At 45.1% G+C, this 12051-nt stretch overlaps 1 protein-coding gene across 5 annotated transcripts in view; it reads left to right on the top strand.

The window, feature by feature from the left end:
* Nucleotides 1–222: 222 nt before the first annotated feature.
* eda (ectodysplasin A) overlaps nucleotides 223–12051 on the top strand; it is a 191377-nt gene continuing 179548 nt past the window's right edge. For 4 of the 5 annotated variants that reach the window (XM_033030183.1, XM_033030182.1, XM_033030181.1 and 1 more), the window contains exons 1-2: nucleotides 223–285; nucleotides 333–717. In XM_033030183.1, coding sequence (XP_032886074.1) covers nucleotides 415–717 — 303 coding nt within the window. In that variant the 5' untranslated portion in view covers nucleotides 223–285; nucleotides 333–414. The other variant, XM_033030179.1, reaches the window with a different exon arrangement.

The following is a 12051-nucleotide window of genomic DNA, read 5'->3' as shown; positions in this document are numbered from 1 at the left end:
ATTTTGTGACATTGCTACTTTGCGGCGTGAACGGTGATATTTCCTTTGATTTCCCCTTCCCCTCCCCCTCTCAAAAAGAGAGAGAGAGAGAAAAAACATTGGTCTTATCAGCAGCGAGCGAATTGGAGATTGTGAAGTGGTCCCTGAAATGATGGTGGTGCTGGCCAATGAAGAAAGTGAGCAGAGGGTGAGGCGGGCCCTTGCCGTTATGATAGGCGACCACTCACTCTCACTGCCTTGACCACTCGCCTGAGTCAGAGGTAGTTCAGAGCAGCAAGGAGAGCAGGCGCTGCAAACTCACTCACTGCAAGTTCAGGGGGAGGGATAAAGCGGCAATTGAATATGTTGTAGAAGCAACTATTATTATTTTTTATTATTTTCTTTTAAAGATCTGGGGGTTGTAGCTTTTTATAAATGGCAACGAAAAGTTTCGAAGGGAAATTGTTGAACTGCGATAAAGATCTGCCCAGCAGTTGCAATTGCAGGAGGCAGTGCAACAACTGCGGTGTGTTCCTCGGCTTCTTTGTGCTGTCGCTCTGCCTTCACCTGCTCACCCTGGTCTGCTACTTCGATCTCCGGTCCGAGGTGAAACGGGAGCTGAGGCAGCAGCAGCAGCCCAGCAGCGAGGAGGTTCCAGGCGCACGGATAGCGGATGGTTCCCGGTCTGCGAGCAAGCCTGCGTGGGGAATACAATCTGCCTCTACCGCCGGCCCCGAGGTGAGTCTGAGTGGGCAATCCATCCCGGTCTTGTGTTACTGCAAATGCTCTCTGCATTCAACTCTAGAGATATGATTCAAAGTTTTATATATCATGGACTTTTCCTTTTACATCTGTTATCAGCGTTTATACGATTGCATTAGAACTTGTATAATCAGGGGAGTCTGTTATTTCAATGGGCAGAGATCTATGTATGTAAACGCGATTGATTCTTTTAGAATGAGCGTCGCGGTCAACATAATCATTTAATGCCTAATTAGTATAATAATATTTCATTCAAACGTTCCCTAATATTGGAGTATTTCAAAATCATTTACAAACGTTGCCTTTGTTCACATTATTTTTGAGTGTCCTCTACCCCTACCTCCGTCCGGCCCCACAGCTTAAACCTGGCATCACACATCCCTCTCCGCGAACGGGCACAGACTAAATACCAAAGATCTTATAGCTATAGGATCTTTGCTAAATATCAGCGTGAAGTCGTGTTGCCTTTTGTTACTGCTCCGATTCTCAGCAGAAGTGGGAAGACACACGTGTGTGTGTGTGTGTGTGGAGAGAGAAGTTGCAACTCGTGGGATTAGAAAGGGTGGGGGGGGGGGGGGGGGGCAGTGATAGAGGAAAGCGCCTGAGAATGTGGCATCTTAATGTGTCGGGGCAAACTCACCCGACTAAAACACCCACTTGTGGCCGATTCCCGCAGGAAATGGGGTTCATGCTCTGGCGTATCATGGAGAGGGGCTAGGCTAGTGGCAGCCTCCACTGATCCAGATCTGACCCAGACCTCCGTGTGGAGTTTGCACATTTCCCCCTGTGGTTGCATGGGCTTCCTCTCACTCTTGGGTGCTCTGGTTTCCTCCAGAATCCCAAAGATGGGCCGTGTGGTTGGGCGACTGGCAACTTGGAAACTACCCCATGCGTGTTAAAGGTTGTAGCATCTGGGAGGGAGATGGTAGGAATGTGGAAATAATAAAATTAGGTGGTCAGTGTTATTAAAAAAATAGGTGTTTGATAGACAGCATGGACTTGCTGGGCAGAAGAGCCTCTTTCTATGCTGCAGACTAAGCTTTACCTTCCAGTGCTCCTGATGAAAAGTCTATGTTGACACTTTTGTAAGCTTGGAATCCAAGAACTGGTGCCTGAGATGGTTCTGCTTGATTAACAGGACAATGCATAGAATATAAAAGTTAGGAGTTTACGATGTAACTTGGCAAAGCATCAGTTAAATTCCACAGTTCTGGCATTGCACTATTGAAAATATGTGAATGCATTGGAGAGTGTGCAGGGGACATTCATTAGTCTGGGCCGCGGAGCTTGAACCGCGGGACTGACTTACCATCGCCCGGTGGGGTATCGCCTCGGCGCAGAGGGAGAAGAGGAGGGAAGAGACAGTAACTCTAAGACTTTTGCCTCCATCACAGTGAGGAGGTGTTTGGTGAACTCACTGTGGTGGATGTTAATTTGTGTTTATTGTGTTTTGTTATTATTACATGTATGGCTGCAGGCAACAGCATTTCGTTCAGACCGAAAGGTCTGAATGACAAATAAAGGATTCAATTCAATGTGTCTTAATTTGGAGGACTTGAGTTATTGGGAGCGATTGGACAGATTGAGTTTGATTCCCCTGGCACAAACGAGATGGAGTGATAAGTGACAGAGATATAGAAGGCATTGACAGCGCGGATAGTCAGAATATTTAGTTTCTGTGATGGGGGCATCACAAACAATAGGGCTTTGATGTATGGGAAGAGGAAGGAATATTGCAGGGGTTTGAGGGGAACATAGTGGTTGATAGCTGGAACTCTTCTGGAGGAGATGTGGTCAAACAAAATCATTACATTTGACAGACATTTAGACGCGTGCTTGTGGGGGAAGTGGATGCCAAGAATGAATGGGGGATTCGGGATGGGGGTGGGGGCAGGTAGGTAGTGGATTGTCCAGAATGAAGGGGGGACGCAGTGGGAGGGGGGAAGGCTGTTGCCACATGCGGCGGCAGGCAGTAGATAGGACTGTTCGGTGGACTTTTGTAACTTTGTTGGTGCAAAAACTTGGCAACACTTGTGTAGTACCTCGGTGAAGTCTGCTGCATGATTTTATCAGATTGTATGCAAGACAAAGCATTTCACTGTAGATGGGTTGGCATGGATGTGATGGGCAGAAGGGTCTGTATCTGTGGTTTACAACTGTGTTACTCTATGATTCAATGACTAAAAGGAATAGCAGATACCTGGAACCCTTCAGCCATCAGGCTATTAAACACAACAACAAATAAGCTCTGAACTACAACATGCGTATTATTATTGCACTATATTTGTTTGTTTTTTGGGTGTGTGTGTGTATACATATACACAAGGAACTTTTTTTCCTCGTTTATGTGCTGTGTTTACATGTTGTGCTGCTGCAAGTAAGAATTTCATTGTTTTCTCTGGGACATATGACAATAAAACACTCTTGACGTGACTCTTGTAGTCAAGCAAGAATTGGTTGTTCACTAAGATTAGGAGAAAAAGGAGTACCGTGAAACGTTTCACTGAATTCTCATTGAATTCACAGTAGAAAATTGTTTAGTTTGAGGTACAATTCTACAATATGAATTCACCAGAGAAATGCAAAAATGAGAGATTGCATCGACCTCTGCAATATTGTTCTCGGGTCCCTTGAATCACACTTCAAAGGAACCACCTTCTTCAGCTTGGTGTTGACGCATCAGGAATTGTCTATCAAGTCTCGCTGCAATGAATGCATTAAGATTTACAGTCATAGAATTTTTTAGATGAAAGAAAACACTCCATCCAGTGCTGGTTTGATCTAAATCCTTTGCAGTCTTCTTTCTTCGCACACTTTATTTCTTTCCCCCTAAGTATGTGTAAAAATTGTAAGTCTCACACAAAATCAGTTGCAGCTATATGTTCAGATATCGCCTGACCTGCTGAGTTACTCCAGCTTTTTGTGTCTATCTTCAAAATGGAAACTACTATTCAGAGTTGTAAAGATGTTTAATTAGACTGATGATTAAACCCTGCTGGCCAATAATTTTCTTTGCATTTTTACAATTTTCTTGTGGTTTTGCTGTGTTTTTTCTTTCTATGTTTCTCCTTTTGGATTTCTTTCAAGTTTTCAGTGACACTAATTGCAGGAACCCACATCTGAGAGCACATGCCTAGTGTTAATCGTGCAAAGGCTTGCAAACTTTCCCCTGCAGTCATCCATCACTACAGATGTGACAGATCGATGATAGCACTGGCATTTGGGCTAACGAAAAGACACAAACAAATTGGAAAGACTGGTCGGATATTTTTAGTTTCTTTCAGGCTTTTCTGTGGTTGTATGATTATGCAGTTTATGGTGTTTAACGTTTCTGATGTGATTTTCTTCTCGTGCTGACATAGCTCTCCGCTGGAAGGGTTTGGCAGTAACTATGATTAAAAATAAATTCCCTCCGTGGATACATTGATTAATTCACTTCAAATTTCTCTGAAGCAAAATGAATAGCAGTGGTCTAGAATTAATATCCAATCTGCTCCAGAGGTGTTGAGCAAAACATTTTGGCAGTACTCTAATTGCATCCCACAAAGTAGTGGGGACAACATTCCTAATAGATGGTTTCTGTTATAAAATGCACGGGTGGACTTTGCAAAACACACTGATAGACTGTGCAAACACACTGGTCGATCAAGATTATCTCACCATCTGATGTGCATCATACTTTAAGTTTAAATCTCATTTGACCAAGGCATTGAAATAAAAGCAGAAAATACTGTAACTATATAGTTAGTCAAGAAGTATCCGTGGATAGGGAATGTTACAGATTTTGTATCGGGATTGGAAAGAGGACGACAGAGTGGTGCAGCGGTAGAGTTGCTGCCTTAAACCACCAGAGACCCGGGTTCAATCCTGACCCTGGGTGCTGTCTGTATCGGAGTTTGCATGTTCTCTCTGTGACCATGTGGGTTTTTCTCCAGGTACTCCCACGCTCCAAAGATGTACAAGTTTGTAGGTTAATTAGTGTTCAAGAAGGAACTGCAGATGCTGGAAGATCGAAGGTACACAAAAATGCTGGAGAAACTCAGCGGGTGCAGCAGCATCTATGGAGCGAAGGAAATAGGCGACGTTTCGGGCCGAAGAAGGGTTTCAGCCCGAAACGTCGCCTATTTCCTTCGCTCCATAGATGCTGCTGCACCCGCTGAGTTTCTCCAGCATTTTTGTGTACCTTGTAGGTTAATGGTTAAACATTGTAAATTGTCTCTAATGCGTTTAGTGTACGGGGTATTTCTGGGTTGTATGTCTGAAGTAAAGTTCAAAGTGAGGAGAGAACCCTTGTGGGTGCAGGGAGGGGTGGGGACCTGTGATTGACTGCAGGCAGAGTACTTTTTAAATGACAAAAGGGGAGACAATGCAAGACAAAGGTGAGTGTTGGTTGTTAAGAGACCACGCCATTGAAAGGTAGCAAAATAAAGCTGTTTGAGGAACGCAGCGGGCAAGGCAGTAACTGTGGAGGCAGAGAGATGGTGGAAGGCTTGGGTCAGGGTGCTGAATCAGGACTGAGGGGGTTAAGGGAAGAGAGCCAATGTACAGAAGCGAGGAGGATATGGCAATGAACAGGTGTATCCTGGTGAAGATTGGGTTTATGAGCAGGTGGGGGAGAAAAAGTAGAGAGGAACAGAGGTCGTGGTGTTATTTCACCATTTAGAAACATAGAAAATAGGTGCAGGAGTAGGCCATTCGGCCCTTCGAGCCTGCACCGCCATTCGATATGATCATGGCTGATCAAAGATTTAAAGGCTGCTTAATTTAAGGACTGGGACTGGGACAAAAAACACAAAGTTGGTCAGGCAGCATCCCTGGAGAAAATGGCTTCGAGATGCTGCCTGACCCGCTGAGTTCCTCCAGCACTTTATGTATTTTGCTCATGATTTCAGCGCATGCAGTTCCTTGTGTGCTTTACTGAGAGAAGGTTAATGCATTTCAATTAACTTGATGAGAAAATTGTGTGGGGAAGGCCTATGTTTGATGAACAAACCAAACTGTTTTGTGATAACTGAATGGCAGATTTCGAATGACAATTTTTCTCACATTGTTTTTCGATATTTGGTATGATTTATTTTTTTTTCCTTATTGGTGCAAGCATTAAAAACATGCTTTTTAAGTACTGTATTTTTATTCCCACGTGTAATGATTACCAAAGATGAGCAAACTCAAAGTTTAAAGAACAATTTGAAGGAAACGCCGAAGTCAAGGAGCCAGCATTGAACTGTGTGAAGAAATCTGAGCTGAGCCAGCAAGATAGTTGCCCTCTCCACTGACCTGACCTGACTTAGCACCCTGGCCACTACCTCCTCCCCTCTCCCATCAGGCAAAAGGTATAGATGTGTGAAAACGCACACCTCCAGATTCAGGGACAGTTTCTTCCCAGCTGTTATCAGGCAAGAATCATCCTACCACAACCAGTGCTGAACTACTATCTATCTCATTGGTGGCCCTCAGACTACCCAGCAGAGGCTTGGCGATTGTTTCGCACAACACCTCCGCTCAGTTCGCAATAACCAACCTGATCTCCCGGTGACTCAGCACTTCAACTCCCCCTCCCATTCGAAATCCGACCTCTCTGTCCTGGGCCTCCTCCGTGGCCAGAGTGAGTCCCACCGCAAATTGGAGGAGCAGCACCTCATTTTTCGCTTGGGTGGTTTACACCCCAGCGGTATGAACATTGACTTCTCCAATTACAGTTAGTCCTTGCTCTCTCCCTCTTTCCCCCTCCCCTTCCCGGCTCTCCCACAGCCCACTGTCTCCGCCTCTTCCTTTCTTCTTCCTGCACTCCCCCACCCCAACATCAGTCTGAAAAGAGGGTCTCGACCCGTAACATCACCTATTCCATCGCTCCATAGATGCTGTCTCACCCGCTGAGTTTCTCCAGCATTTTTAACTACCTCAGAGTATCCTTGATCGGACTTTGCTGGCTTTACCTTGCGCTAAACCAGGGGTGGGCAACTTTGTTCTGCATAGGGGCCGGTACGCATGTCTGTGAGCGGATGGCTGGCCACATCTATCACGTGTACACATGGATCCCGCCCCGGATGGCAGGCATCAAATCACATGTTCACAGAAGGTAGACAAATGCTGGAAAAACTCAGCGGGTGAAGCAGCCTCATGCAGTCCTTGCATGTCTCACCTGCTCAGTTTCTCCAGCATTTTTGTCTACCTTCGATTTTTCCAGCATCTGCAGTTCTTTCTTATACGCGTTCACAGAAGGTGCGCGGCCGTGATACGGAACTGCCAGCACTCGGCCGCGCTTGGCGGGCCCGATGATTACGTGACAAGAAATCCCCCTGCGGGCCGGATGATTTTGGGTTACGTAGGGTAACCCGGGGGCCGTAGGTTGCCGACCCCTGCACTAAACGTTATTCCTTATCATGTATCTGTACCCTGTAAATGGCTCTATTGTAATCATGCAATGTCTTTCCGCTGACTGGATAGCATGCAACAAAAGTTTTTCACTGTACCTCAGTACATGTGACAGTAAACTAAACCTACCTGCCGGGGTTTACCAGGATTTTCTGCTCTTGTATTTCCTTGTACACTGCTGTTTCACCCCAATAATGACATTTCAGATTCTATAATACCCAGCAAGTACGTAGTTATTGTTAATGCAAAGAAAAATGATGGGAGCATTTACCCTCTATTTACCCTGCAAGCACTTCAAATTTCAACAAAAGTTGTTCCACTTTAAAAACAAAAAGCTAAAACTGATGAATAAATCTCAGGCAACAGATGGATTTAACGCTATTTTGTTACAACTAATCTAGATTACCTGGTCATTGATTTCATTGCTGCTTTGAAAATTGTTTATGATGCCAAAAGCCAGGAGTATTTAATTGTCATGGGTACCGAATGGAACAATGACATGCTGGCCGCTATTGCGCGTTTCAAAAGTATTTTGAGGTACTTTGCGACTTACTACACATGTAAAATGTTCCATTGAAATGTGAAATAAAATCAACACATTTTGGAAATGCTCGTCAGACAAGCAGCTTCTATGGAAAGAGAAACAGGATCAACGTTTCAGGTTAGGGTCCTGACAAATTACCTTCCATCTGAAATATTAATTCTGTTTCTCTCTCCACTGATGTTGCCTGATCTGTTCAATGATTCAATCAATGATGATTTAATGATTCAATTATACTGAATTTACAGAAGGTTCTGTTTTCATTGTTTCAAAACCTAGAATCAGTAACATCCTTTCAGTTCCCTACCTAGGGTCAATTATCAGCAAGTTGGCCGGTGACTCAGTATTTGCAGTCATAGAGTGACAAGGCATGGCAACAGGCCCTTTGGCCCAACTTGCCCACATGTCCCATCTATACTAGTCCCACCTGCCTGCATTTGGTCCATATCCCTCCAAACCTGTCCTATCCATGTACCTGCCTAACTGTTTCTTAAATGTTGGGATAGTCCCAGCCTCAACTACATCCTCTGGCGGCTTGTTCCATACACCCACCACTCTCCGTGTGGAAAAGTTACCCTTCAGATTCCTATTAAATCTTTTCCCCTTCTCCTTAAACCTATGTCCGATGGTCCTCGATTCACCTACTCTGGGCAAGAGACTTTGTGCATCTACCCGATCTATTCCTCTCATGATTTTATACATTGATCCACTCTTGGAACAGGAGGACACAACTTGCACTGTTTGCATACTTTATGCCACCTTCAAATAAGCTAAGCATTATCTATTGCCTAATGGTACTATCTGTGCATTACCTATACTGCCAAAGTGAGGCCTGCTGTGCGATTTTACCAGGTTGCGCACAAATCAAAGCATTTTACTGTTGGAGGTAAATGTGACAATAAGGTGCCATAGATCATTCAGCTAGAATTTCACTATGCTGACATAATCTGTTGGTTCACTTTTTTCACATCGTAATGTGATGGCACCTCAATACGAATGCCCAGACTTGCACGTGCCTGCATTACAATGAGGAACATTACTTCATCTGGTTTAGGTCTGGGCATTTGTATGTTGGATGCTTGAATGTTAAAGGGCCTGTCCCACTTGCGTGTCCTTGGCACGCAAATTACGCGACCTCATCGTCGCGTTGAGGCGCACGGGCATCGTATGGCCACGCGGGGCCTGTCCCACTGAGAAGCGAGCGTCTCGCCTTCAACCGCAGCAGAAGCAGGCAAACGATCGCTGAACTCGGCCTGGGGCTCACGGCTGTTGCGGACCGGACCCGCCCCCCCTTCTACTCCCAGAGCGGGGCCAAGAAAATTTGAAGATAGACACAAAATGCTGGAGTAACTCAGCGGGACCGGCAACATCTCTGGAGAGAAGCAATGGGTGACATTTCGGGTTGAGACCCTTCTTTCAGACTGAAGAAGTCACGACACGAAACATCACCCATTGCTTCTCTCCAGAGATGCTGCCGGTCCCGCTGAGTTACTCCAGCATTTTGTGTTCTGCTTCAAATGACGTCACGCGCTCCAGACGGCTGTGCGGTCAAATGAAGTCGCGAGCGAACTTCGCGCGACCTTCGCGCCTCAACACGACCACGAGGTCGTGTAATTAGCGTGCCAAGGACACGTAGGTGGGACAGGCCCTTAAGGAGCATCTGTAGAATGTTTGCATTCTGTCACTTTTATAATCTACTAATTAATATACCGTTATTTTCTTTGGTGTCAAGTGGTTGCAAATCCTGCAATTTGGAGCAAACAGAAAACTACTGGAGGAACTAAGTGTGTCAGGGAGCATCTGTGGAGCGAAGGTGAGAGTGGTAGGTTTGGGTTGAGACCTTGCATCGGGGATTGGCATGCAGAGGAGAGATAGCTAGGGGGAAAACAGGTGAGAGAGGAGGTGAGACGGGAGCTGCTAATGTTAGAGGTGTTAGATAGACACAAAAAGCTGGAGTTGCACCGGGTCAGACAGTATTTTTGGAGAGAAGGAATAGGTGACGTTTTGGGTCGAAACACTTCTTCAGACATCTTGGGAGGTGGACCCAGGTGAGGTGGGGGGGGTGGTGGGCTTGGGGAGAGGTGGATGGGTGAAATTTGGAGATAGTGACTGGTGGGTGAAATGTTGGGGCAGAAAGAAAATTTAAAAAGTATCAGCTGGAACCAAGTGGGAGAGAAGGGGATGGCAGGTAGGAGGTAGATGCAGGTGATGAGTGGAAACTCCATTATCTGGTTTCACTTATCACATCCTTGTAAGTAAGTTTATTGGCCAAGTATTCACATACAAGGAATTTGCCTTGGTGCTCCGCCCACAAGTAACAACATGACATGCAGAGGCAGTTACGAATGACTCAAACACTAAATAGTAATAATAATAAAACATTAATGATAAAGCACCATCGATCAAGCGTGTGAACCAACAAAATCCTTATTGAGCAGATGCAGAAATCTGAAAACGTAGACCCAAGAAACGAGATGCTGGAATTTTGAGCAAAAATGGAAGAACTCAGTTGATCAGACACCATCTGTGGAGCAAATGGACAGATGACATTTTGGGTTGGGAGGGATGATGGCAGATGGGTGGGGGGATGGAAAATGGCGCACTGACATCAGTCATCATGAAGTGCTTCGAGCGACTAGTCAAAACTCACATCTGCTCCTCTCTCCCTGACACCTTGGACCCTCTTCAGTTTGCGTAGAGACCAAACAGGGCCACGGACTATGCCATCGCCATGGCAACTTACACTGCGCTCACCCACCTGGACGAAGGGAATACATATTTGAGAATCCTCTTCATTGACTACAGCTCGGTATTCAACACTATCATTCCCTCAAAACTCATCCCCAAGCCCCTTGATCTTGGACTGGAGACTTCCATCTGCGGATGGATATGCGACTTCCTGACGGGCAGGCCCCAGGTGGTGAGAATTGGCAGCCACACCTCTTCCTCACTGATCCTCAACACAGGCGCACCACAGGGCTGTGTGCTCAGTCCTCTCCTGTACTCCCTGTTCACGCACGACTGTACTGCTAAGCACAGCTCCAACATCATCCTAAAGTTTGCTGATGACACGACCATCCTGGGCCTCATCACAGACAACAATGAGACGGCCGATAGAGAGGAGGTAAAGGCACTAAACAGCTGGTGCCAGGAAAATAACCTCTCTCGATGTCAGCAAAACTAAAGAGATGACCATGGACTACAGGAGACAGCAGGGGAGTGGACACCTCCCCATCCACATCGGTGATGCTGAGGTTGAAAGGGTCAGCAGCTTCAAGTTCCTCGGTGTGCACAGCACTGAGGACCTCTCTTGGACTGGTGACCCGTTGTCTTGTCAAGCACATTTCATTGTATCGATACAATGAAATGTGTTTGACAAGACAACGGGTCACCTCACAAATGATATTACAAGGATAAAATTAATGTAAAAAAAGATAGAAGCGATATTGGTCAGTAAAAGGCAATAAATAAAATAAAATAATCAACAACTATGATGTGTTTACGAGTTCAGAAGCCTGATGGAATGATGATAAAAACTGTTCTTAAGTCTAGTGGTAGACTGTAGTCCACGATCATCTCTTTAGTTTTGCTGACATTGAGAGAGAGGTTGTACCCTGTGTTAACCTACATATGACAAATAAAAACTGAACGAAACTGAGATGACAAATGGGCACCTGAAATTGGAAAATCCAGTGTTCATGCCATTTGGTTGTAAATTACCCAGGCAGTATATGATGCGTTGCTCTTTAATTCTGTGTACAATCCATTCTGCAAAGTAGATCAGAGTGTTAGTGGCGGCAAACTGTATTGTTGTTCCAGAAAGAGGCAGAAGACTCTCTTGGGCTTTCAGACAGGGGACTGAAGTGTATAAGGTTTGTGTCTATCCACAATGCAAGACTTTGGTTGTCAAACACAAAGCTACCAGTGAGCTGATTAGGAATGGTCAGAATCGTGGTGCTTGAGGAATCATGTCTCACATATATGAGTATTTTGAGGAGGTGACCAAGAAGATTGATGAGGGCAGTGCGGTAGACATTGTCTATGTGGATTATTGCAAGGCATTGACAAGATACCACATGGTGGTCTGGTCTGGAAGGTTAGATCACATGGAATCCAAGGCAAGCAACCCAACTGCATATATATATAATTGAATTGAAGATAGGATTCAGAAGGTGAAGGTAGTGTTGCTCTTCAGATCTGTAACAAGTGGCATGCCACTTTTGTTCATTATTTATATTAATGATTTGTTTGTGAATGTAGATGGCATGGTTAATACATTTGTTGATGATACTAAAATTGGTGGTATTGTTAACAGTGAAGGAGGTTATGTAAGATAACAATGAGATGTTGATCAATTGGATAATGGGCCACGTAATGGCAGATGGAGTTTAATT

This window comes from Amblyraja radiata, chromosome 12, assembly GCF_010909765.2.
Source record: "Amblyraja radiata isolate CabotCenter1 chromosome 12, sAmbRad1.1.pri, whole genome shotgun sequence".
In the NCBI taxonomy this organism is placed as follows: Eukaryota; Metazoa; Chordata; class Chondrichthyes; order Rajiformes; family Rajidae; genus Amblyraja; species Amblyraja radiata.
This window is presented reverse-complemented; position numbering and strand designations above follow the sequence as displayed.